At 36.0% G+C, this 26,906-nt stretch overlaps 1 protein-coding gene and 1 long non-coding RNA gene across 8 annotated transcripts in view; one reads left to right on the top strand and one right to left on the bottom strand.

Annotated features, from left to right (window-relative positions):
* LOC105486397 (Rap1 GTPase-GDP dissociation stimulator 1) overlaps nt 1-26,906 on the top strand; it is a 172,684-nt gene that overhangs the window by 131,468 nt on the left and 14,310 nt on the right. For 6 of the 7 annotated variants that reach the window (XM_011749281.3, XM_011749275.3, XM_011749280.3 and 3 more), the window contains 6 exons: nt 8,095-8,220; nt 15,999-16,142; nt 16,616-16,747; nt 17,891-18,025; nt 19,253-19,378; nt 20,466-20,605. In XM_011749281.3, coding sequence (XP_011747583.1) covers nt 8,095-8,220; nt 15,999-16,142; nt 16,616-16,747; nt 17,891-18,025; nt 19,253-19,378; nt 20,466-20,605 — 803 coding nt within the window. The remainder of the gene's footprint in view (nt 1-8,094; nt 8,221-15,998; nt 16,143-16,615; nt 16,748-17,890; nt 18,026-19,252; nt 19,379-20,465; nt 20,606-26,906) is intronic. The other variant, XM_011749276.3, reaches the window with a different exon arrangement.
* Nucleotides 1-26,906, bottom strand: part of LOC112427472 (uncharacterized) — a 47,156-nt gene that overhangs the window by 16,525 nt on the left and 3,725 nt on the right. The window lies entirely within an intron of this gene.

Here is a 26,906-nt window from a genome sequence, read left to right as displayed (position 1 = left end):
ATACGAGTTGCTGTGTTAAAATACCAGGTTTGTTTGAGAGGCTGCATAGACCACCTCTATTCAGCCTAGTCTCCCCCAATCTATGTTAAAAGATAATTATGCACCCAATTTAGGTTCATACTCTAATTTCAGTGGTTACTGCCCTACACCCCATTTGAAGGAAGAAAGGATAAAAGAAAAATAAGTTTATCTAAGACTTCTGAAGTTTATATCATGAGTCTGTTATGCCCATGTAATAACTAGGCTGTATACATCGACACGTGGAACATGTATGCCCCAGAATAATGTTTCCCCTTTCAGAGTGAGCTTTCTTGCCTCTTAACAAGTACTGTATTTTTATTGACTCATGTAAATATCAAGTGTTTAAAATTCATGTCACATACTTCTGAATATGACATATTACTAAATGCTACAGTTACTTTTTGTCAATGTTTTTAATAAAAGTGTCAAATTTGTGTACTTTTGCTGGCTAGTGATGAAATGTAGCAGCTTAAAGATGAAATGGAAATAATTTAACAAGTGCAGTCTATTTCGGAGTTGGGACAGAAAGGAAAATACAGCTCTGCTTTATTAAGCTTCATAAATTTTATAGGATTAAAGATGTTTTCATTTTTTCCATAATAATGAAAAAAGATTGTTTTCCTCCTGATTGTTATTTATGCACACATAATGTTAAAGAGAAATTGGCCTTTAACCCAACACTCTTTAATATAACCATGGAATTTTTTTTGTTCTATTCAAGTCCCAATTAATGTGTGTACATAATTTTTTATACTTAAAAATCTTAGCATGAATATGGTTTTAAAGTATGCATTCTTATTTAACATGGAATAAACAGAATGAGACTTCGCCTCTTTTAAAATTTTAGTTGGAAACTAACTAAAACTCTACGGTAAAGAGATTTCTTCTTAAAGGCTTAAGACCTCAAGGATTGGGAGCCCAAGGCAGGAAGACTGATTGCAGCAGGAGTTTCAAGACCAACCTGCACAATATAGTGAGACCTCCCCCCTACCCATTCTCTAAAAACAAAAAGCAAACAAACAAGAACAACCTCAAGGAAAGGGAATAACAAAGAAAAGCAGGAGAGAGGATTGTGCAAGAACATCTTGGGACCTGGGAAGAAAGGCAATAACTTACATAGCAAACCTTTGACATCTAAATCCTGGATAAGAAACCAAGAAACCCAGTTTGCATTTCACAATCTTCAAAGAGCTTGGGATTTGGTGGCATCAAGATTTCTAGACCCTCTTTCCCCTTCACACCTTGTGATGACTACCCCTTGCCTATCCAAGGAGAATACTATGCTTCTTGTCAGGATAGAAGAAAAAGAGGGTTTCTTGATGGGGGATATCACACTAAATTGAAGTAAAAGGTACCACAGTACCAATCCATAAACAGGTTAAGTGAAATCTGAATGCTGAGAACCACAGTTTTATTGCCCTATTTGTCTCCCAGAACATAGACTTAAAGTTCTTTATATTGAGGGTTCTCTACAAAAGGCCAGCAGATTACCCTATAGGGAATCTTGCAGTCAATAAGACTACTCATACTCATAGCTCATAATCAGTTTTTTTTTTATTATTATTTTTTTAGTTCCTAACTTCTTCAATGGCAGACAGCTCAAGAGGTGAGGGCAACTTCTAAGATGGGAGATAGAGAAAAGCAACAGTACACTATTCTTAAGGAGAAAGAAAAGAGCTTGAGCATTAAGAACAGTTGCTAAAATGAAAGACAAAAACTGGAGAAATATTTGTAAAAGTAAAGAAAAAAAAAAAGAGAAAAAAAATATAAGAGGATCAGACCAAGAGTATTAGAAAAGTTAACAGGAGGAAACTGCCAAATAACTCAAGTATCACAGAATTGAAATACAAAATTTCCTACATTGCTGCAAGTATCTGTCAAATAAATGTCCTAGTGAACGAAAATACACCCAGACCATAGCACATCAATGTGAACTTTTACAATGCTGAGGACAGAACATCTTACAAGCTTCTAGAGAGGATGGGGGAAGTAAAGTTGAATGCAAAAGATAATTCTGTGGAGAAGCTTCTAGAGAGGATGAGGGAAGTAAAGTTGAATGAAAAAGATCATGATTCCGTGGACATATGTCTCAAAACAACATTGGCAGCCAGAAGAAAATGCAATATTGCCTTCAAAAGTTTTAGGGAAGCCAGATCAATTAGGCAAGAAAGAAAGGGTGTCAAAGTTGGAAAGGAAGAAGTCACATTGTGCCTGCAAACATAATCTTACATCAAGAAAAACCTATAGACTCCACCAAAAACCTCTTGGAACCAAAAAATGAATTCAGTAATGTTGCAGGATACAAAATCAGCATACAAAAATCAGTAGCATTTCTACACACTCACAGTAAACTAGCTGAGAGATCAAGAAGGCAATCCTATTACAATAGCTATAAAACATAGGAATAAACTTAACCAAAGAGGTGAAAGACCTACAAGGAAAACTACAAAACACTGATGAGGGAAACTGAAGAGAATAGCAACAACTGGAAGAACATCCCATGCTTATGGATTGGAAGAGTTAATATTGTTAAAATGGTCATACTACTGAAAGCAACCTACAGATTGAACGGAACCCCTATCAAAATACCAATGATTTTTTTTTTTTTTTTTTTAGAAATAGAAAAAAAAAGTAACTTAAAGTTTTCATGGAACCACATGTAAAACCCAAACTATGAAACTAGTAGACAAAAAAGAGAAATGCTTCAGGACATTGGTCTAAGAAATGTTTATGAGTAAGACTTCAGAGCACAGGCAATATAAGCAAAAATAGGATCATATCAAATGAAAAAGCTTTTGCAAAGCAGAGAAAACAACGGAGTGAAAAGAGAGGCTACAGAATGGGAGAAAATATTTGCAAATTATTCATCCAACTGGGGATTTTTTCCAGAATATCCAAGGGACTCAGACATCTCAACAGCGGGGTCTCACTCTGTCTCACAGGCTAGAGTGCAGTGGCCACCTTAGCCTCCCAAGTAGCTGGGACTACAGGCACATACCACCATGCTTCATTTGTTTTTGTATTTTTTGTAGAGGCAGGGTTTTTACCATGCTTCCCAGGCTGGTCTCGAACTCCTGGGCTCAAGCAGTCCACCTGCCTCAGCCGCCCAAAGTGCTGGGACTATAAGCATGAACCACTGTGTCTGCCTCAATCCTGTTTTTAAAATGGGCAAATTATCTGAACAGATGCATCTCAAAAGAAGACATACAAATGACTAACCAATGTATGACAAAATGTTCAGTATCACTAATCTTCAGGGAAATGCAAATCAAAACAATGACATTATCTCACCTCAGTTAGGATGGCTATTATTAAAAAGACAAAAATTAACAAATCTTGGTGAGAATGTGGAGAAAAAAGAACTCGTACACTGTGAGAATGTCAACTAGTACAGCCACTTAGGAAGGTTTCTCAAAAACCATAAATGGGCCAGATGTAGTGGCTCACACCTGTAATCTCAACACTTTGGGAGGCAGAGGCAGGAGGATCACATGATGCCAGGAGTTTGAGACTAGCCTGGGTGACATAGGGAAACCATCTCCACAAAAAATTTAAAAATTAGCCCGGCATGGTGGCACAGGCGTATAATCCCAGCTACTTGGGAAGGTGGGGTGGGAGGATCGCTTCAGCACAGGATGTTGAGTAAAGTTGCAGTGAGCCATGATCACACCACTGCACTCCAGCTTGGGTGACAGAGCAAGACTCCATTTCAGTTTTAAAAAAACACAAATAGAACTACTGTATGATCCAGCTGTCTCCTTACTGGGTATTTATCAAAAGGGAAGAAAGTATATTGAAGAAACATTACACACCCGTGTTTATTGCAGCACTGTTCACAATAGATGTGGGATCAACCTAGGTGTCTAAAAACATGAACAGGTAAAATGTGGCATATATATACAAAATGGAATACTATTCAGCCACCAAAAAGAATGAAATCCCGTTTTTTTTTTTTTGTTTTTTTTTTGTTTTTTTTGTTTGCAACGACATGGATGGAACTGGAAGACATTATGTTAAGTGAAATAAACTAGGAATAGAAAGTTAAACACTGTATGTTCTCACACATGTGGAAGCTTAAAGTTTTTTATAGAAGTAAAAAAAAAAAAGGATACTAGAGGTTGGGAAAGGTAGAGAGAAGAGGAATAATAGGGAAAGATTAGATACAAAAGATACAAAATTACAGCTAGATAGGAGGAGTAAGCTTTAGTGTTCTCTACCACTGTAGGATAACTACAGTTAACAATAATATATTACATAGTTTCAAATAGCTAGGAGGAGAATATTGAATGTTCCCAACACAAAAGTACTTGAGATGATGAATATGCTAATTACCCTGATCTGCTCACTATTCATTATATGTAACATCACAGTGTACCCCATATACAATATTATTTGTGAAATAAACTTTTTTAATTTTTTGAGGGAAAATGACTTCCAACATAGAATCCTATACTCTGTCATACTGTCAGTCAAGTGTGAGATTATAATAAGGATATTGTCACACATGAACATCTCAGAAAATTTATTTCTTAAATACTTTTCCTCTGGAAGCCACTGGAAGTTCAGTTCCACCAAAACAAGGGATTTAAATGAAGAAAAACTACATAGGAACTGAGAACGAAATCCAACAGGAATCCCAAGTATTACAGTGATGTTATTGTCCCAAGTGGCATGTTTTTAAGGAGCAACCAGTCCAGGTTGGGTTAGGTCAAAAAACTGATGGGATGGTGCTTAGGAGAGTTCTTACAGGAAATGAAATTGATTAATATCTAAAGTGAATGTATTAAGAGAAGATTAGACAACTGATGGAGTGTTGGGAGTTGCATTAATAATAAGCACATAGAAAACTACGCAAATGAGAAAACACTATTCCAGGAAGAATGAATTAGTGTATTGCTGAAACACAACTAGTGATATAAACAAAATTACATATAATTAGAAAGATGGAGAGTATGATGAACACAGGAAAGAAAGAAAACTAATGTTTCATCTTTCATAGTAGAAATCTGATGAGAAATACCAATTTTTAGCAGTACAAATATGTAATTTAGATATATGTAAGTAAACAGTATGAATTAGCTAAAAGAGCTTTATGTATTTGTGAGGAAGAATAAATGGAGGAGAGGAAACTGGAGTCTGCTGGTAATAATATTAGGCCAACTCTTTGAATTCATAGAGTTTTAATAAAAATAAAACCTTAGTAAAAGAGGCTTCTTGCCAAAGGCCTGTTGAGGTCTGTGGCACTTAATTGATAAATATAATGTCCAAATTATACTTCATGCTGTCTTTTCACTCTATTCACCTGCAGGTTAAGTACAGATTTTGTTCTATAATTCCTGTATTAATAATGATGCATAATTTCCTTGTGCTGGCAAACAGAGCCTGAGTTACATAGCAGCAATGACTCGGTTTCCTTTTATTAAATGTTTGGAGGAAAAGAATGTGGATTAGAAGGAATAGAGTGCCAACACTGTTCTTTTAAAGAAGAGTAAAAACATGTAACTAGATGAATAATGATGTCTATATACTTTACGTATGATTTTATGTTTTTGAAATTCATCTCACTTGGACAATTCTCTGAAGCAGAGGAATAACCAACAAAGTTCCAGGGATAAATCATCTCTACTTATTTTTTATTTTATTTTTTTCTTTTGGGGACAGAGTCTCACTGGGTCACCCAGACTGGAGTGCAGTAGCATGATCTCTGCTCACTGCACCTCTGCCTCTCAGGTTTAAGTGAATGTTGTGCCTTAGCCTCCTGAGTAGCTGGGACTATAGGTGCATGCCACCATGCCTGGCTAGTTTTTGCATTTTTAGTAGAGACGGAGTTTTGCCATGTTGGCCAGGCTGATCTCGAACTCCTGGGCTCAAGGGATCTGCCCACCCCAGACTCCAAAAGTGTTGGGATTGCAGGGACAAGCCGCCATGCCCGGCCTCATCTCTAAATGAAACCTCCTCTTTGGGTGGAGTTTGCTGACATTTGCTGAATATGATCTCTGAGAGTTTCAGTATCTTATCAGAAAAGACACCCTACCCTGACTTTTCCCCACTCCCTTGGCATGTGAAGAGCTAAAGCCGTAGTGTTTTATGGCATTAAAGAATCATACTTAAAGTCTTGGAGTAGATTTTTATCATTTTGGAATAGATCCATTGATATGTACACCAAAGCAGTGTAATAAAATGTTGATCAAAACTATATTTAACCATATTAATGTGTGTTTCTCCTCTTTTAAAATTGAATTTGCAATATATTTTACTTGATAGTAACACAAGAGATTTACCAGAGACTAGCAAGTGGAGTGTAACCCTTATAATTCATTTACATGTTCATTTAGTTACTCATAAATAACTTCATTCTGGACACCTGCTTTATACCAGGGACTATCCTGTGCACTATGTTTCTGGTGGTTGAAGCAGTATGTACTGTCCTTGCCCTCAAGGAGCTTATAGTTTAGTGTATAAGATGGATATTTATTTTTAAAATAGTTCGCAAATAAACTACCGTATAATTACAATTTATGATAATTGCTAGTATGAGAAAGTAACAGAGTAAGGTAAGGGACTGATTTAAATTAGAAGCATCAACTCTAGGTGGGAAAGATCATTTTCAGACAATATTTTCAAAATGTCTACCTCCCACATACGTATTATACAGTAGCTTTCTCACGACGCTGCTGGAGGATGCTGCCACCAAAGCAAAACAAATGAAAGAGAAAAGGCATAGATAACAGGATATCTAATACAGGAAGGAGAGAAGTGATCCATCAAGATAATGATAAAGAGAACCCAGGATGCCAGCTGTGCCACCAGAGAGACCAGTATATATTAGATTAGGTCAGAATTCACTGAAAGAAATTTCTAGAAAATAGGATAATGCAACCAAAGACATTGAGAGGAGAATTGGAGAGAAATGGAATGGATTTGGGTTGGATTTTGGAGGTAGATTGGTGGACCTTGGTGATTGATTAGGTGTGGAAGTTGAGTGATAAATGAGCTATGACTGCTAGATTCCTGCCTGTTCAGATAGACGTAGTGTTCATATACTGAGTTGAGGGAACACTGGATGAAGAAGATTTCAGAGTATGTCGAAAGCCCCTTTTCGGTATTGAGTTTAGAATGCTAGAGAGATACTCAAGTAGAGATGTCAAATGGGCAGTTAAATAAATAGCCTGATGTCCAGAAGAGGGTTGTGAATATTTATGTTGTATAAATATCAACACAGAGATGCTGTTTGATGCCATGGAAAAGAATTAGATAGCCTCAGGTGAGAATAAGGACTGAGAACGTAAAGCAAAGGACGAATCCTAAGGAACTAGAATTTATAGAGGTCTTGTGGAGAAGGAGGAACGATTATTAAGAGATTGCTGAGTGTAGAGGCAGGTAGGCCAAAACTAGTAGATTTAGTAATGCATATGAGTTGAGAGAGTAGAGGCAGTGTATATAGACAATGTTATCAGAAACTTGTTTGTAAAAGTGAAAATGAGATTGAATGGTAGTTGATAGAGGTTGATTGGGGGAGGATGTTTGTTTTAAATATATTTTATGTGAGAAATACCAAAGTATATATAAATGCTGATCAATGGTGAGGCTCTAGGAGAGTTTGGAGATGCTGAGAGGCAGGAAGGAATGAAACTCCAATTACTCATGCAGAATTAGTCTTCAATAGTAGATACGTCAGGACCAGGGTAGAAAACATGGCACTTTAATGATACTAAAGATAAGTCACCTTTAATTCATCCATATAGAATATAATGTTATGAGAAATTTTTCATCTTTGACTAAAATCCTTAAAACTGTGAATTTATGACTTAGTAATTTTATTGTTGCCGTGATTACCTATATGTTATGCTAGAGAACCTTTTTTTATAGCCCAAATATAATTAGGTCAGAACATTTTCTCTAAAGCCTTAGACATTTTTCCTTTTCAGGGACATTAAAAATGCATTTGATTGTTCCTATATTTGAAGAGTATTTGTATTTATCAGTAATGGTACAAAATGACCAAGTATTGAAAGTAATAGAAAACAGTTCCTGGGCTTAATTTGGTTTAAGTTTTTCTTTTTTATTTTACAGAGTCAAGTAAAGAACAGTTTGCCAGTACAAACATTGCTGAAGAGCTAGTAAAACTCTTCAAGAAACAAATAGAACATGATAAGAGAGAAATGATTTTTGAAGTTCTTGCTCCATTGGCAGAAAATGGTGAGAAAAATAAATGCACCTTTGGATTTTCAATCATGTATACTTTAAATTTTTTTCCTAATATTATTTAATTGCCAGCCATTTGACTCAAAACCATTCTTTATTAGTGATATGTTTTATTTTGCATATCTCTAACTTTAGATAATTAGCTATGTTATCTACTCCATAACTATATCTACATTGGCCAAAGCAACTTTCCAGGTTCCTTTGATTTTAAAATCTTAGAAAAGATACTTCTGTAGCTAACACATTCTTGTGCCATTCTGGAAAAGGCAGCTGCGAGGCTGACCTCTACTTCTATACACTTGTAAAGCAAAGGGGATAAAAGTTGGAGTCTCAGGCCTGCCAACAGCGAAGATAGTGGTTAATCACTCTCTTCTTTGGGCACAAAAATCTTAAGAGATGCATCGCAGAAATAAGAATGAATCAGAGGAAACAAACCATTCCATATTAGTAATTTTTCAAATATAATGTCTAGCACATACTCAAAGAGGATCAGATGTTAATACATGAGACAAAACATTATAAGCAAGAATAGGCAGCAAATCTTCAGATACTGGAATTATTAGACACTGATTCAAAACAGGTATACTTATTGTGTTCAAAGAGGTAAAAGTAAGCTTAAATAATTTAGAAGGAAACTGAAAACTATTTTTAAAAAGTGACGTAGCAGATTTAAGAATGAAATAAATGGAAATTTCTGAATTGAAAAATACAACCAAAGTTAAGAATCCAGTGCGGGGCTTAATAGCAGACTTAATAGATACTGTTTAATTAAAGAACCAGTGAAGTGGAAAATGGGTTGGAAAGAAATCCAATATGAACTAAAATGAAAAAAGAACCTATTTACATAAAAGAGAATAAGAGGTCAGAGGATAAAGTGAGACATTCTCATATGCATTTTTTGGAGTCCCAAAAGGAGAGTAGAGAAGGTGGGGAGGGGAGTGTGCAGAGGCAATATTTGAAGAAATTTTGGCAGGGAATTTATCAGAAATTATGAAAAATGCAAAGATCCAAGAAGCCCTTTAAACCCAAAATACGATAAACAAAAAGAAATCCATATCTAGATTCCTCATACTGAAAATGTAGAAAACCAATCACCAAAATCATTATCTTCAAAGTAACAACAGTTTGTCTGACAGCTACCTTCTCAACAGCAACAATGGAAGCCAGATGTTATAAATGTGGTTTGTCAGAAGGAAAGTGATACAGATGCAGGGGAGAATAAAGACCAAAAAAACCAGTGAATATGTAGGTAAATCTTATGAACATTGAATATATTTGAAAAATAACTTATTGTGAAGTTTACAATGTACATTTACGGTGGCTCAAGCCTGTAATCCCAGCACTTTGGGAGGCCGAGATGGGCGGATCACGAGGTCAGGAGATCGAGAGACGATCCCGGCTAACACGGTGAAACCCCGTCTCTACTAAAAAATACAAAAAAATAGCCGGGCGAGGTGGCGGGCGCCTGTAGTCCCAGCTACTCGGGAGGCTGAGGCAGGAGAATGGCGTAAACCCGGGAGGCGGAGCTTGCAGTGAGCTGAGATCCGGCCACTGCACTCCAGCCTGGGTGACAGAGCAAGACTCCGTCTCAAAAAAAAAAAAAAAATATATATATATACCACAAACTGAGCATATAAATAAGAAGAGAGGTAAAAGGAGTTAGAGTCCTAAGACACTTGTGTTATCTGGAAGACTCTGGTTATTTAGTCACTTCAACTTTTAAGGTGACTACTAAAGTAATTTTTAAAAATCATGTATAACTACCGAACAAACTGAACAAATGGAAGGGACTTACAGAAAGATTTTTTAATACCCTAGCAATGCAAAACAAGAAAAAAGAAGAAAGAAAAAGGAACATGAATTATAGAGGACAAATAGAACATAAAAATGCAGTTTTAAGACACAGTATTTCAGTAATTATGTTAAATGTGGCCTAAATGCTCTAATTAAAAGACCATTTGTCACTTGTGTTTTAAAATAAACAGTTATACTACTTAAGCAATACTTATTAAATAGGAGATTTAAAAGATTGAGAATAATAGGATGGAAAAAATGTACCACTGAAACCTAAAGAAGGCTGGGGTAGTTATATTAATATCAAGTAAAATATTTTAAGATGAAAAGATTTGCTAGAGATAAAGAGGGTGACTTTAGTAATAAAAGATCCAATTTACCTAGAAAAAAAATGACCATCATACATTATCCCAAAACATACAAAGCAAAAACATTCAGAACTATGAAGAGAAATAGACAGATCCACAGAAATTGAGAAATTTTAATACCTCTTTCAGTAATTTATAGAATAAGATAGAAGACTAAGGTTATAGAAAATTTGAAAATGATTAAGACAATTGATTTAATGGACTTATTTTAGAACACTTCAACTACAGAGTTCTTTCAAGTACATATGAAACATTTAAGAACATGTATACTTGTCATGAAAGAAAGAAATTTCAAGATTGCTATCATACAAAGTATTTCTTTGACCTAAGTGAGTTGTCTAGTAACCATTTATAAAAAGAAAACCAGGAAATCTCTGTATGTTTACATAGTAGGAAATATACTTCCAATACCTCAGAGGTCAAAAAAGAGTTGTAATGGAAATTAGAAATTTTTCTAGTAGTGAAAATGAAAATAGTCTATCTCAAATCTTACATGATACAAGTAAAGCCCTATTCAGAGGGAAATATTTTGCTCAAAATGCTTTTATTAGAAAAGGAAAAGAACTAAAATCAATGAGCTCAGTATTCATCTCAGGAATTTAGGGGAAAGAAAATATAAACCCAAAAACCCAAAAGGTAATTTTTCAATCCTCACCTCCCAATTTGTGTGAATATGCTCATAGTAGTCTCTGATAATCTTTTGTATTTCTGTGGTAGCAGCTATAATGTCACCTTTATCGTTTCTGATTGTGCTTATTTGAATCTTCTCTTTTTTTTGTTAATGTAGCTAGTAGTCTATTAATTTTGTTAATCTTCACTTGTACTCCCTAAATCTACAAAAAAAAAATTTAGTAGTTAACTGGAATAAAATACAACAATGTTGACAAAATCCACAAGTAATATATATTCTTTTAAAAAGCAGAAGAAAAGATAGGGAATCAACCTAAGTGTCCATCAGTGGATGAGTGGATAAAGAAAATGGGGTGTGTATACACACACACACACACACCATGGAATACTACTCAGCTATAAAAAAGAATGAAATAATGTCTTTTGCAGCAACTTAATTGGAGGGCATTAATTCTAAGTGAAGTAACCAAATGTCACCTATTCTCATAAGTGGGAGCTATGCTCTAGGTACACAAAGGCATACAGAGTGGTAGAATGGACTTTGGAGACAGAAGGATGGAGGGAGTGAGATGAGGGGGTGAGGAGTAAAAAACTACTTTTTGGGTACAGTGTACACTATTCAATGACGGGTGCCCTAAAAATCCTAGACTTTGCCACTATATTATTCATCCATGTAACCAAAAACCACTTGTACCACTAAAGCTATTGAAATTTTTAAAAATAATAATAATAAGCAGAAGGAAGGAAATGTAAAGAGCTGAAATAAAATGGAAAACATACAGTGCAACACAAACATATAATTGCTACAGTTGAGTCTGAAAAGACATTGGAATTGATAAACCCCTAGTCAGATTCATAAATGAAAAGAGAGAGAAAGCATAATTAACCAAAATTAAGAATGCAAGAGGAGGAGACCTTACCACAGGTCTTACAGCTATTAAGAGGATATTATGAACAATTTGATGCCCATATATATGTGTATGTTTGTGTGTGTGTGTGTATATATACACACACAGGAATGTTCAGAGCAGCATTATTTATAATGAAAAATTGGAAACAACCAATATCCATTAACAGAATGAATAAATCATAGGATATTAATATAATGGAAAAATATAGAGTTATGAAAAGGAATGAAGACAGCTATAACTATTACTGTGGATGAATCTCATCATGTTGAAAGGAAAAAGCCAACACTGAAAAATACATATTGTATGATTCAATTTATATAAAGTAAAAAAAAAAAGTAAAACTAAATTGTAGTTTTTAGGAATGATTGTTTACTTGGTAAAACGAAAGTATAGAAGTGATTGCCATAATAATCAAGATAATTTGAGATGAATGAAGGAAGGGGTTTGTTATCAGAAAGAGAAATGTAGAGATAGGCTTCCTGAGTTGTTGGTAATGAATTTCTTGATCTAGGTGATAGATCCATGGTTATTTGCTTTCTAATAATATATTAAACTTAACTTGCATATTTTATGCACTTGTCCACATTTGTGGTTTTCTTCCACTCTTTAAAAAAAGTTTTAAAATACCTGTATAGGATGCATACGTGATACATACATGTGTACATTTATACATGTGTGTGTAAACAGTGGTGATAAAGATACATGTCCTTGGACAGAATGGTTTTGGTAAATGTGCTGGGCTGTCTGCTTTGGCAGAATGTGTTGCTAATCCTATTTAAGGTAGTTTAAGCCTTCCATATATTTGTTTTCAAGTATTTGATTTCAGTCAAATTATGAGATCATCTGTAAACTTTAACATTGACACATTTAGGCTGGGTGTGATGGCTTATACCTGTAATTCCAGCACTTTCAGAGGCCAAGGCAGGAGGATTGCTTGACCCCAGGAGTTCAAGACCAGTCTGGGCAACACAGCAAGACCCTGTCTCAAAAAAAAATAATTGATTAAAATTTTAAAACTACAATATTGACACATTTAAAATTTCTTAAATGTCTTAGGTCCTATGTTTTAGGGAGAAATTGGTTTTTCATCTCATTGGTGTTTTGGCAAAGTGAAAATTTTATTGTGACCTTCAGTCACTTTTATGCCATAAAATTACCTGTAACTTTCCTTGCAGTATTTCAAAATAACAATATGTTTATTACTGTTTTCCCCTGTGCCTTCACATCTGTTTTATAATTGCACAATGGATAGAATGATACCATTGAAGGCATATTTTTGGACTAATTTTTTGCATGTATCATCCTTGATTTTCTCAGTACACAAAGGAGAGTGATTTCAGCATTAGAAGTAGGGATTTGTGTAGTTCAAGGGTTTTAGTATTTTTAAGGTTTTTTCATCATAGTTTTTAATTCTAGTCGCCACACATCTCTAGCCCTAGCATTCTGTAACCAAGGAAACGCCCTACTTTTAGCATGGCACAGTGCAAGTATACCTTTTAAAGAAATATTCCAGGTTGAATACTCTGTGTATTCTGAGATAATATTCAAAAGAAGATCAGTGATCCTAGTGATTCAAAAACGCCAAATTTTAACACATTAAAATTGCCTGAAAGTCTTAAGTATTTATTTTTACAAGTCTTTATTTTTCCTAAATGATAAGGTGAAGCTGCCATTGCCATATATGGATGCATATACAGCTTAGGGAAACCAATGACTAAAATAAAATCCAACTAAAAAAATAAAATTTAAATTTAAAAGTTTCTGGCCAGGTAGTGGCTCATGCCTGTAATCCTAGCACTTTGAGAGACCGAGGCAGGAAGACTGCTTGAGGCCAGGAGTTCAAGCCCAGCCTAGGCAACATAGCGAGACCCTTTCTCTACAAAAAAGTTTAAAAATTAGCCAGGCATGGTGGCATGCACTTTTAGTCCCAGCTACTCAGGAAGCTGAGATAGGAGTATTGCTTGAGCCCAGGAATTCATGGATGCAATGAGCTATGATCACACCACTGCACTGCAGCCCGGGCAACAGAGCAAGATGCTGTCTCTTAAACAAAAAATTTGTGTTGCAAATGTATTTTTCATGTCAGTTGATTAGCATTTATCTTAAGGCGTATCAAGTACACTCAAAGCATTTAGATAGGCCAGTTTAGGTTAAAATACAAAGATGAGTAAGGTGTATCTATCTGGGGAACCAGCCCCCAATGTTTCAATGTAGGTTCTTTCTGTTTTCCCTAAGTGTTGGCCCATCTGAGAAATAAAGAGAAAGAGTACAAACAGAGGAATTTTACAGCTGGGCCTCCACATCCCATATTGGTAGGTCTGTGATGTCTCCTGAGCCACAAAACCAGCAAGTTTTTATTAGGGATTTCAAAAGGGGAAGGGGTATACAGGGAGTAGGTCACAAAGATTAAAGGGCAGTAAAGATCACAAGGCAAAGGGCAAAATTAGAATTACTGATGAGGGTCTATGTTCGGCTGTGCACGTATTGTCTTGATAAACATCTTAAACAACAGAAAACAGGGTTCCAGAGCAAGAACTGGTCTGACCTCAGATTTACCAGGGCGGGATCTTTTCCCCACCCTAATAAGACTGAGGGTACTGCAGGAGACCAGGGCATATTTCAGTCCTTATCTCAACCACATAAGACAGACACTCCCAGAGCGGCCGTTTATAGACCTCCTCCCAGGAATGCAGTTCCTTCCCCAGGATATTAATTATGAATATTCCTTGCTGGAAAAAGAATTCAGCGATATCTCTCCTACTTGCACATCCATTTATAGGCGCTCTGCAAGAAGAAAAATATGGCTCTATTCTGCCCGACCCCGCAGGCAGTCAGACCTTTGGTTGTCTTCCCTTGATCCCCAAAATCGCTGTTATTCTGTTCGTTTTCAAGGTGCACTGATTTCATATTGTTCAAACACCCATGTTTTACAATCAGATTTCATCTTGTTCAAACACACATGTTCTACAATTGATTTGTACAATAGTGGTCCTGAGGTGATGTACATTCTCAGCTTATGAAGATAACAGGATTAAGAGATTAAAGTAAAAACAGGAATAAGAAATTATAAGAGTATTATTTGGGAACTGATAAATGTCCATGAACTCCTCACAATTTATGTTTTTCTGCCACAGCTCCAGCCAGTCCTCTGTTCAGGGTCCCTGACTTCCCACAACATATATCTGCTTAGGAGATAGTTGGAGACAGATATGGATGCAAATATAAGCTCTTCAATGAAATAAGTGTTATAATGAAAGAATACTTAAAGATATTAGAAGTATAATAAAAAGTTTTGATGTGGGGGTGGAGTTTCCTGTGAAGATCAGTTTTAAAAATATAATTGGGATGTAAATTCTGTCTCTAAAATACCTTATGCTATGTTTAGCCATCAGAAAGGTTCAAAGTTATTTTCTTTTAACTTTTATTATGAACATTTTGAAACGTATTCAGAAATAGCATTTAGTAAACCACCATGTATCCATCGCCCAAAAGCTTTAAATCAAAGAAAACCTGAAGCCCTTTTTAAAAACATGACTTTATTTATTTATTTATTTATTTATTCATTTATTTATTTATTTTTATAGACAGGGTCTTACTCTGTTGTCCAGACTGGAGTGCAGTGGTACAGTCATAGCTTACTCTAACCTTGAACTCCTGGCCTCAAGCAATCTTCCCACCTTGGCCTCCCAAGGCACTAGGATTACAAGCGTGAGCCACCATGCACAGCCCTATTTTGTAGTATTTTATGGCTTGCCCTTTAAACATGAGCATAGTATCTAGAGTAATAGTGGAGTGACACTAGTTGCCTTCAGAGCTGAGTATCAATTTGTTTAGATGCTGCAAGACATTGTGAAAAATGTGACAATTTCAAATGGAAACATGAAATAAAGTTTTTTGTATGTTTAAACTGAAATGTCAAGATAGTTTACTTTGAAGATTTGAGTTTCAAAAATGTATTATCTAAATCATGCATTTTCTTAGTTTCTTATAATTCTTTATAATGGATTTCTTATACCAGAGCTCCTATTTTATCTCAAAGTTTGATTATTTTGTTCACATTGTTCTTTAGATGCTATTAAACTACAGCTGGTTGAAGCAGGCCTGGTAGAGTGTCTACTAGAGATTGTTCAGCAAAAAGTGGATAGTGACAAAGAAGATGATATTACTGAGCTCAAAACTGGTTCGGATCTCATGGTTTTATTACTTCTTGGAGGTGAGCTGTAATTTATGCCAGCCAAAGAATGTTGTTTTCAGATTTTTTTAAATTTATTGTCTCTTCTGTAAATACTACCCTAGGCATTTTCTCATATTCCTATCTCACCTGCTGTTGAGGTGATGATTTTGACGTCTTAAACATGTCATTGATAGAACCAGACATAACGAACCCGAAAAAGAAGTGTCTTCACCATCTTCCAGCGTTTGAAGAGCTGTCCCATAGAAGAGATAGCTTTGGCACCAAGGGACTAAAGAAAAGCTAGATAGCTCACTAGGACTTGGACTAGAAAAATGCTAAACTCTATTGTCTAGTATCTATTAAAAGTTTATTATAAAAAGAATCATTACTTTTCCCATTATGAATGTAATAGTTTGTGAAGTATGAGTTTCCCAGTTGGATATTCACCTAAGAATATGAATTTGTTACTCTTAGTTTTCTCTTGCTTAACTATTTGTTTCATTTACCTCCAGATGAATCCATGCAGAAGTTATTTGAAGGAGGAAAAGGCAGTGTATTTCAAAGGGTACTTTCTTGGATTCCATCAAATAACCACCAGCTACAGCTTGCTGGAGCATTGGCAATTGCAAATTTTGCCAGAAATGGTAAGCATATTAGTTCCTCCTTTGTTAGTCAAATACTCTGTATTTGTTTATTTTTGCTTTGCCGTCACATATACTAAAACTGGAACAGTTTAGAAGTTCTGTAATATGTGTATAATGCTGCTAACTTTTCAGAAATCTGAAATACTTATAGTGACATTCCTAACAAATTACATATTTTATGCAATTCAACTAAATTCTAATAGTTTAAAGATCATGAAGTGCTTCTTTTGAATACTTGGCACTTCAGAGCTTAGTAAGTTTGAATCCCATTCTAGTATACATATGCTTTCTTTTGCCTAGTGATTTTATTTTGGATCTAATTATTGAGTATTCATTCTAGGATTATTGTGCCTCAACTTATACTTTTATGGCCATAAAACTTAAGTATGAATAATGCCTTGGCTTTGTGTAGAATGTTTAATTTAGTTTAATAGTATTTTAGGGGGCACCAGACTTCTATGTTATGAAATCTGGCACTACTAAAAAACTCAAATACAGTCTAGAAACTCATTCTTATGTTCCTCATGAAATATACTATGTCTAGGAAATACAGTTTATTTTTCTTTTTAGTTTAATCATCTTCCAATACGAACTGTTGGTATATATTATAATGGCTGACTTACTCTATTTTTACTCCTCCTTTTTGGGAGTGACTCCCTAATAATGGAGGTAAGAGTGCCATAATATGGATAATTATTGAAACTAGATATGGGGTAAATAGTGGTTCATTATAATATTCTGTCTGCTTTGTAAATGTTTGAAAAATAATTTAGGTATCAGCCATGATAGCAAAAGGTAGAGTACTATCACTATAACATTGGGAGAACACAAGCATCACAATAAATGAAAAATATTGGACATTCTAACCATGTGTTTCTACTTCTGATATATTATCTGGCTCTAAACTGAAGATTTTTCTGGTAATTTTTCTGATTTTTAAAATTTTATGTAGTTTAAGAATTTTGATAATACTTCTCACTCAGTGAACAGAAAAACCTATAAATCTGATGGGAGAAAGATTTGGAATTCATTTTATTGTATACCTCCATTTTCCCTAATGTAGATAATAGCCAGACATCAGTATTATAAGATATTTATAGATATTTTAAAGAGGAAGAAAAAGATGTGTGGGTTTTTTTTCAGATGGAAATTGTATTCATATGGTAGACAATGGGATTGTAGAAAAACTTATGGATTTACTGGACAGACATGTAGAAGATGGAAATGTAACAGTACAGCATGCAGCACTAAGTGCCCTCAGAAACCTGGCCATTCCAGGTAAGACTTAAGAATAGAAGGCAGCTATGTAAAAAATAAAATCCATCATTTGGGGAAGCTATTTACTGTATGTGATTTGTGAACCTGCTCTGATGAAGAAAATTAAAAAGAAAAAATAGTCTTCACATTGTTTACATTTTTTCATGCTAATAAATGGAGATCATATGTTAAATAAGTTTTGTGAGACTGTACAAGAATAATCTCTGCCTTCATTCAGATATCCTGTTACCTTTTGTGAATTCTTAGATTTTCATCATGTTGTATAGTTAAGCTTTTTTGCGGTTTTTTGTTTTTGTTTTTTTGAGATGGGGGTCTCACTCTGTCAGCCAGGCTAGAGTGCAGTGATGCAATCCTGGCTCACCACAGCCTCTACCTTCTGGGCTCAAGTTATCCTCCCATCTCAGCCTCCTGAGTAACAGGGACTGCAGGCATGTGCCACCATGCCCAGCTGATTTTTTATTTTTTGTAGAAACAGGATCTCACTATGTTGCTTAGACTGGTCTTGAACTCCTGGGCTCAAGCAGTCCGCCCACCTTGGCCTCCCAAAGTGCCGGGATTACAGGTGAGAGCTACTGCACCAGGCCTTAAGTATCTTTAGTTGAGGTAGAATAATGACATCAATTAACAGAATCCCCTCAAGAATGACTTTCAGTTGTTGGTGGTGTTTTTCCATAAGCAGACGTACAATATTTTAAAATAGCCTTAATGTGCCTTTGGAAGTCATGAAATCACATTATTATGGAAAATACAACAAAAAATAGTTAAAACTATTCTTTTATTCTACTTTCTAAAAATAAATTTTTGGTTAGATGAAATAGTACAATTACATGATGATCTAATCCATTTGAATTGGTTTATATAGGATAGTAACATTTATTAATGTCTATAACATTTATATCAACACAGTTGGATCAAAAACGGAATTGTGCTTTATTGTTGTAAGAGGGTAACTGTGTAAGTAAATGTTTCGGATTGGGTTTAAAAAGCCATGATATTGTCATAAAAATTATGATATTGTCTGTTACCCGCTTATACACAAATAGGATACAGACACACACATAAACAACTGAATTCCATTCTTAAAATTGACAAAAAAGTGACAGAATTGTTTCTAAATGGAAAAATATAACATGGATCTTAAAGACACTCAATAAACCTGTATTGAATTGAATGTTTATCAACAGGAATGCTAATACCATTTTAACCATAGTCTCTCTTTTTCTACAGTTATAAATAAAGCAAAGATGTTATCAGCTGGGGTCACAGAGGCAGTTTTAAAATTTCTTAAATCTGAAATGCCCCCTGTTCAGTTCAAACTTCTGGGAACATTAAGAATGTTAATAGATGCACAAGGTAAAAGAAATGTTTTCCCCAACTTGCATTTTTGGTATGATAGTCTTAATGTGCTTCTAGTTGAAAAAAGACTTGTTTCTCGCTTTCAGGATTATGTAATCATAAAAAATAGCAAATAAAAGATTAAAAAATTAGTTTTGGAACTCCATTTGTTAATTTTTGTGCTTGTTATAATTGACTATTTATTTATAACTATTATTTATTTATTTTTGAGACAGAGTCTTGTTCTGTCACCCAGGCTGGAGTGCAGTGGTGTGACTTCAGCTCACCGCAACTTCCACCTCCTGGGTTCAAGCAATTTTCCTGCCTCAGCCTCCTGAGTGGCTAGGATTACAGGCATGCTCCACATATCCTGGCTAATTGTTTTTGGAATTTCACTAGAGATGGGGCTTGTTGCCCAGGCTGCTCTTGAACTCCTGGCCTCAAGCGATCCTCGCACTTCAGCCTCCCAAAGTGCTGGGATTACAGGTGTGAGCCACCACGCCCAGCCTATTATTGACTTTAAGTAGAAATTATACCATATCTCTCCTTATTAATTCTTATAATCCTGGTTTTAGTTTGCTTTATTATCAATTTCGGGGGAGGGCGTTGTGTTTTGGCATTCTATACCCATTTTCACCTTGGCTTTGAAATCAAATTTCATTATTGTGACAGTCAAAAATCTTTAAAATTTGTCTTGTGGCAGGGAGAGCATTTTTCTATTTGCAGAAACAGCAGTCAGAACCACTCCTAGGAATGAATTATGTTTATTTACTTATTTCTAAATTCTAAACCCTTTTCTATATTGATTGCATAGAGTCCTTCTAAGAACCCTGCATTATAGTCTGCCAGAGCACTAACAGACTAGCAGGCTTAACCAAAAGACTATGAAATCATTTGTTTTTGTATTTTCTATAAAATTTCACAATGTTACAGAAAAAGGCAAATAGCCCGTCACATAAGGAATATTTGCAGTTCTAGCTTTAATGAAATTGTTGTGCTGTGTTTTTTTAGATGTATTTCTCCTTCACACTCTTAAATCTTTACGAATTACTTCAGCTGATTGTCTGTTAGTGATTCATTCCTTGGTTTGCCTTCTTTCCTATAGCAGAAGCTGCTGAACAACTGGGAAAGAATGTTAAGTTAGTGGAGCGTTTGGTGGAATGGTGTGAAGCCAAAGATCATGCTGGTGTGATGGGGGAGTCAAACAGACTGCTGTCTGCCCTTATACGACACAGTAAATCAAAAGTAAGTTCCAGAGGAAACTGTTCACTAGAAAACTTCAGAGCGTCTTTTTCAGAAACCCAGCATTGTAGGTCCTAACAACTGGGATAATATTTACCTGAAAGTATTGTGAAGATTCAGTGAGATCATGTGTATAATGTGCTTAGCTGGTACATGGGATATAGGAAACACTCAGTAAATGGGGGTTGCTGTTGCTGCTGCTATTGTTGTTATTACTTTTACCACCACCATTACCAGCATTAGTGTCAAACATTTCTTTGTGCCAGGCATTGACCATGCAGGCTACTGATATTTAGAATTTAGAAATTAAATGATATCTAGATAGTATATGATGTCCAGAGCTCACAGAGTTAGAAAAAAATCCATTCTTGTGACTGTGCAGCTTTCTGGCACATGGTAGATAACCAATAAATGAACAGATGAGCTGTTTCAAAGATCACAATAGTGAGTACCCAGGCCAGCAGTTCAGCAGCTGATTTAGTATCTAGATTATATGATTTTTAAATTTTTTAAATACTGTTTTTTTCTTTTCTTTCTTTTTTTTTTTTGAGACTGAGTCTTGCTCTGTCGCCCAGGCTAGAGTGCAGTGGTACAACCTCGGCTCACTGCAACCTCTACCTCCCAGGTTCAAGCAATTCTCCTGCCTCAGCCTCCAGAGTAGCAGGGATTACAGGCAGGCGCCACCACCCTCAGCTAATTTTTGTATTTTTAGTAGAGATGGGATTTTACCATGTTGGCCAGGCTGGCCTCGAACTCCTGACCTCATGATCCGCCTGCCTCGGCTTCCCAAAGTGCTGGGATTACAGGCATGAGCCATCATGCCCAGCCTTTAATACTGTTTTCTAAGGTGACCCTTTCAGTCATTTCTCTTGTACAACTTCAGTAGTGATTATATATGAGGAGAAAGTTTAGAACTCAAACCCACCAGCTGTTTTCATTTATTTTTAGAACAGATAAGAAGATGCCAAGAGAAAAAGCGTAAAACTAAAACTGTTCTTGACTTGTATAAATCTCTTTCATATAAATAATTCACTTCACCATAATAGCCATCCCAGCTGGTTAGCCTCAGGAGTGTTCTTCTCCATCAGATGCTAAATCTTGAGAACTTTCCCTGGGGAAAAGCAGCTGTTAACTAGGACCTTCCTATTACCTGTCTCACCCAGACCACCCTAAAATCTTATACATTTTCCCTGACACAGGACCAAGTAGTATGTTGGCAAAGCGAAAGTTATCAAGAGAGAATAGCAAAATGGCTTCGTTGGTACCCCTTTCACCCCTTCTCCATCATAACTGTTCTCTCATGCCCATTTGTTCATTTAACAGTTAATATTTGAGTTCTTGCAGTGTAAATACTACAAAATAGTGTTTCTATAAAGGAATTAACTATCTATTGAGGGGACAGACATAAAAACAGCTAGCTTAAGTACAGCATTAAAGCTACATATGCTATTCGGATGTAACAGAGGAAAGAAAGACTAACACACTGTCTGAGTGGTCTGGGATGGTGTCATAGAAGGAGTGCTATTTTAGGGGCTAACTAGGAATCTCTCAGGAGGAAAGGGAAAGAGAATGAAGGAAAGGGCCTTTTCAGGCAAAGACGACAGGATGTACAAAAAGTACAGAGATGTAAAACAGCATAATTTTAGAAGGAAACTGCAAATAAAGCAGCATTGCTAGAACATAGAGTGTGGAGAGAGACAGTGGCCAGAGAGGTTGAAAACTGGGAATTAAGTGAATTATATGCCAAGTTAAGGTGTATGGACTTGATTCTGTAGAGAATTCTGGAGCACTTAAAGGATTTTAAGCAGCAAGTTGCCATTATTTGGGTTTTTGTTTTTTCGGGGTTTTTTTGAGACAGAGTTTCACTCTTGTTGCTCGGGCTGGAGTGCAATGGCACGATCTCCACTCACTGCAACCTCCTCCTCCCGGATTCAAGCAGTCCTCCTGCCTCAGCCTCCTGAGTAGCTGGGATCACAGGCATACACCACCATGCTCGGCTAATTTTGTATTTTTAGTAGAGACAGAGTTTCTCCATTTTGGTCAGGCTGGTCTTGAACTCCTGACCTGAGGAGATCCGCCCACCTCAGCCTTCCAAAGTGCTGGGATTACAGGTGTGAGCCACCACACCCAGCCATTTAGTTTTCTTTAGAAAGATGTCTCTAGGGTTTAAAGGGGGTAGAAAGAACAGTTATTGCAAAAATATATATGAGAGTTGATAAAGGACTGAATTAAGGTTTTGAGTTAAGCAACTTGAAATTGCTGATACTCAGCCATTTTTGAAACAAATTTCATATGGGTTATTCAACTAGAAGCAGTGAGGATGGAAAAGAAGAGACAGAATTGAGAAAGATATGGGTGGTAGAATTGACAGATTCAAAGTAGAATTAAAGGAGGAGGTAGTTTTAGAGCTAATTCCAAGTTTGGGGTTAACCACCAGATTGGATTATGCCATTCAATAAAATAAAACATGATAGGAAGAGGTGCAGCTAACACTCCCTAAACTTGCCCGCTCACCCATGCTCTTTGGAGTCATTACCCTTAATCTTTTTGCTCTACTCCAAGAGAATCTCCACCATTGGTTTGCAGGGGTGTATAATCATTTGGATTTCCCTGGGCCATATTGGAAAAAGAATTGTCTTGGGCCACACAAAATGCATTAACACTAACAATAGCTGATGAGCTTAAACACACACACACACACACACACACACACACACACACACACACACACCCCGCAAAAAAAATCTTAAATACCGTTGGCATTTGAAGAAGAAGAGAAATCTAAAAGTTTAGAAAACAGGCTGGGTGCGTTGGCTCACGCCTCTAATCCCAGCACTTTGGGAGGCCAACGTAGGCGGATCATTGTGGTCAGGAGTTCCAGACCAGCCTGGCCAACATGGTGAAACCCCATCTCTACTAAAAATACAAAAATTAGCCAGGCATGGTGGCACGCACCTGTAATCCCAGCTACTAGGGAGGCTGAAGCAGGAGAATTGGTTGAACCCGGGAAGCGGAGGTTGCAGTGAGCCAAAATCGCACCACTGCGCTCCAGCCTGGGTGACAGAGCAAGACTCCCAAGACTCTGTCTCAAAAAAAAAAACTTGGAAAACATACTTGGGGGTATAATCAAGGAAAACTTCCCTGGTCTTGCTAGAGACCTAGACATCCAAGTACGAGAAGCTCAAAGAACACCTGGGAAATTCATTGCAAAAAGATCATTGCCTAGGCATATTGTCATCAGGTTATCTCAAGTTAAGACAAAGGAAAGAATCTTCAGAGCTGTGAGGCAAAAGCACAAGGTAACCTATAAAGGAAAACCTATCAACTTAACAGCAGATTGCTCAGCAGAACCGCTACATGCTAGAAATTATTGGGTCCCTATCTTTAGTCTCCTTAGAGAAAACAATTATCAGCCAAGAATTTTGTATCCAGTGAAACTAAGCTTCATAAATGAAGGAAAGATACAGTGTTTTTCAGACAAACAAATGCTGAGAGAATTCACCACTACTAAGCCAGCACGACAAGAACTGCTAAAAGGAGCCCTAAATCTTAAATCCTGGAAACACATCAAAACAGAACCTCTTTAAAGCATAAATCTCACAGGACCTACAAAACAAAAATACAATTTAAAAAATTGGGGGGTGTACAGGCAACAGATAGCATGATGAATGGAATAGGACCTCACATCTCAATACTAACATTGAATGTAAATGGCCTAAATGCTCCACGAAAAGATACGGAATTGCAGAATAGATAAGAATTTACTAACCAACTATCTGCTGCCTTTAAGAGACTTACCCAACACATAAGGACTCACTTAAGGTAGAGGGGTGGAAAAAGACATTCCATGTAAATGGACACCAAAAGTAAACAGGAATAGCTATTCTTGTATCAGGCAAAACAAACTTTAAAGCAACAGCAGTTCCAAAAGACGAGGGACATTATATAATGATAAAAGGCCTTGTCCAACAGGAAAATACCACAATCCTAAATATATATGCACCAAACACTGGAGCTCCCAAATTTATAAAATAATTGCCAATAGACCTAAGAACTGAGACAGACAGCAACACAACAGTGGGGGACCTCAATACTCCACTGACAGCATTAAACAAGTTATCAAGAGAAAAAGTCAACAAAGAAACAATGAATTTAAACTATACCCTAGAACAAATGGACTTAACAGATATTTACAGAACATTCTACCCAAAACTGCAAAATATACATTCTATTCATTAGCAAATGGAACTTTTCTCCAAGATATGCCATGTAATACTCCACAAAACAAGCCACAATAAATTTAAGAAAATTGAAATTATGGCAAGTACTCTCTCAAACCACAGTGGAATAAAACTGGAAATCAACTCCAAAAGGAGCCTTCAAAACCATGCAAATACATGGAAATTAAATAACCTGCTCCTGAATGATCATTGGGTCAACAATGAAATCAAGATGGGAATTTAAAAATTCTTCGAACTGAACAACAATAAATGATACAACCTATCAATACCTTGGGGATACAGCAAAGGTGTTGCTAACAGGAATGTTTATAGCCTGAAATGAAGAAGTCTGAAAGGTCACTAAGATACAATCTAAGGTCACACCTCAAGAAACTAGAGAAACAAGAACAAACCAAACCCAAACCCAGCAGAAGAAAGGAAATAACCAAGATCAGAGCAGAACTAAATGAAATTGAAACAAAAAAAGACAATGCAAAAGATACATGAAACAAAAAGCTGCTTCTTTGAGAAGATGAATAAGATTGATAGACCATAACCAAGAAAAGAAGAAAGAAAATTCAAATAAACTCAATTAGAAAAGAAATGGGAGATATTACAACTGACACCACAGAAATACAAAAGGTCATTCACAGCTACTATGAACACCTTTACATGCAAAAACTAGAAAACCCAGAGGAGATGGATAAATTCCTGGAGAAATACAACCTTGCTAGCTTAAATCAGGAAGAATTAGATACCCTGAACAGACCAATAACAAGCAACAAGATTGAAATGGTAATTTTAAAAATACCAACAAAAATGTCCAGGACCAGACAGATTCACAGCTGAATTCTACCAGACATTCAAAGAATAATTGGTACCAATCCTATTGACACTATTCCAAAACAAGAAGAAGGAATCCTCCCCAAATCATTCTGTGATTAGTATCACCCTAATACCAAAACCAGGAAAGGACATAACAAAAAAAGAAAACTACAGACCAATATCCCTGCTGAACTTATATACAAAAATCCTTAACAAAATTACTAGCTAACCAAATCCAACAACATATAAAAAAGATAACTCACCATGATCAAATGGGTTTCATACCAGGGATGCCGGGATGGTTTAGCATACCCAAGTCAATAAATGTGATATCCCACATAAACAGAATTAAAAACAAAAATCACACGATCATCTCAATAGACGCAGAAAAAGCATTCCACAAAGTCCAGCATCTCTTTATAATTAAAAATCTTAGCAAAATTAGCATACCAGGGACATACCTCAATATAATAAAAGCCATCTATGACAAACTCACAGCCAACATAATACTGAATGGGAAAAAGTTGAAAGCATTCCCTCTGAGAACTGAAACAAGATAAGGATGCCCACTCTCACCACTTCTATTCAACAGTACTGGAAGTCCTAGCCAGAGCAATCAGACAAGAGAAAGAAATAAAGGTCATCCAAATCAGTAAAGAGGAAGTTAAACTGTTGCTATTTGCTAATGATATGATTGTATACCTAGAAAACCCTTAAGAGTCCTCCATAAAGCTCCTAGAACTGATAAAAGAATTCAGCAAAGTTTCCAGATACAAAACTAATGTACACAAATTAGCTCTCCTATATACCAGGAGCAACTAAGCTGAGAACCAAATCAAGAACTCAACTCTTTTACAATAGCTGCAAAAAATAAAATAAAATAAAATAAAAATACTTAAGAATATTCCTAACCACGGAGATGTAGTTTTACAAGGAAAGCTACAAAACACTGCTGAAGAAAATCATAGATCACACCAACTAACGAAAACACATCCAGTGCTCACCGATGGGTAGAATCAATACTGTAAAAACGACCATACAGCCAAAAGCAATCTGCAAATTCAGTTCCCGTTAAAATACTACCATCATTCTTCACAGAACTAGAAAAAACAATTGTAAAATTCATATGGAACCAAAAAAGAGTCTGCATAGCCAAGGCAAGACTAAACAAAAAGAACGAATCTGGAGGCATCACATTACCTGATTTCAAACTATACTATAAGGCCACAGTCACCAAAACAGCATGGTAGTGGTATAAA

This window comes from Macaca nemestrina, chromosome 3, assembly GCF_043159975.1.
Source record: "Macaca nemestrina isolate mMacNem1 chromosome 3, mMacNem.hap1, whole genome shotgun sequence".
In the NCBI taxonomy this organism is placed as follows: Eukaryota; Metazoa; Chordata; class Mammalia; order Primates; family Cercopithecidae; genus Macaca; species Macaca nemestrina.
This window is presented reverse-complemented; position numbering and strand designations above follow the sequence as displayed.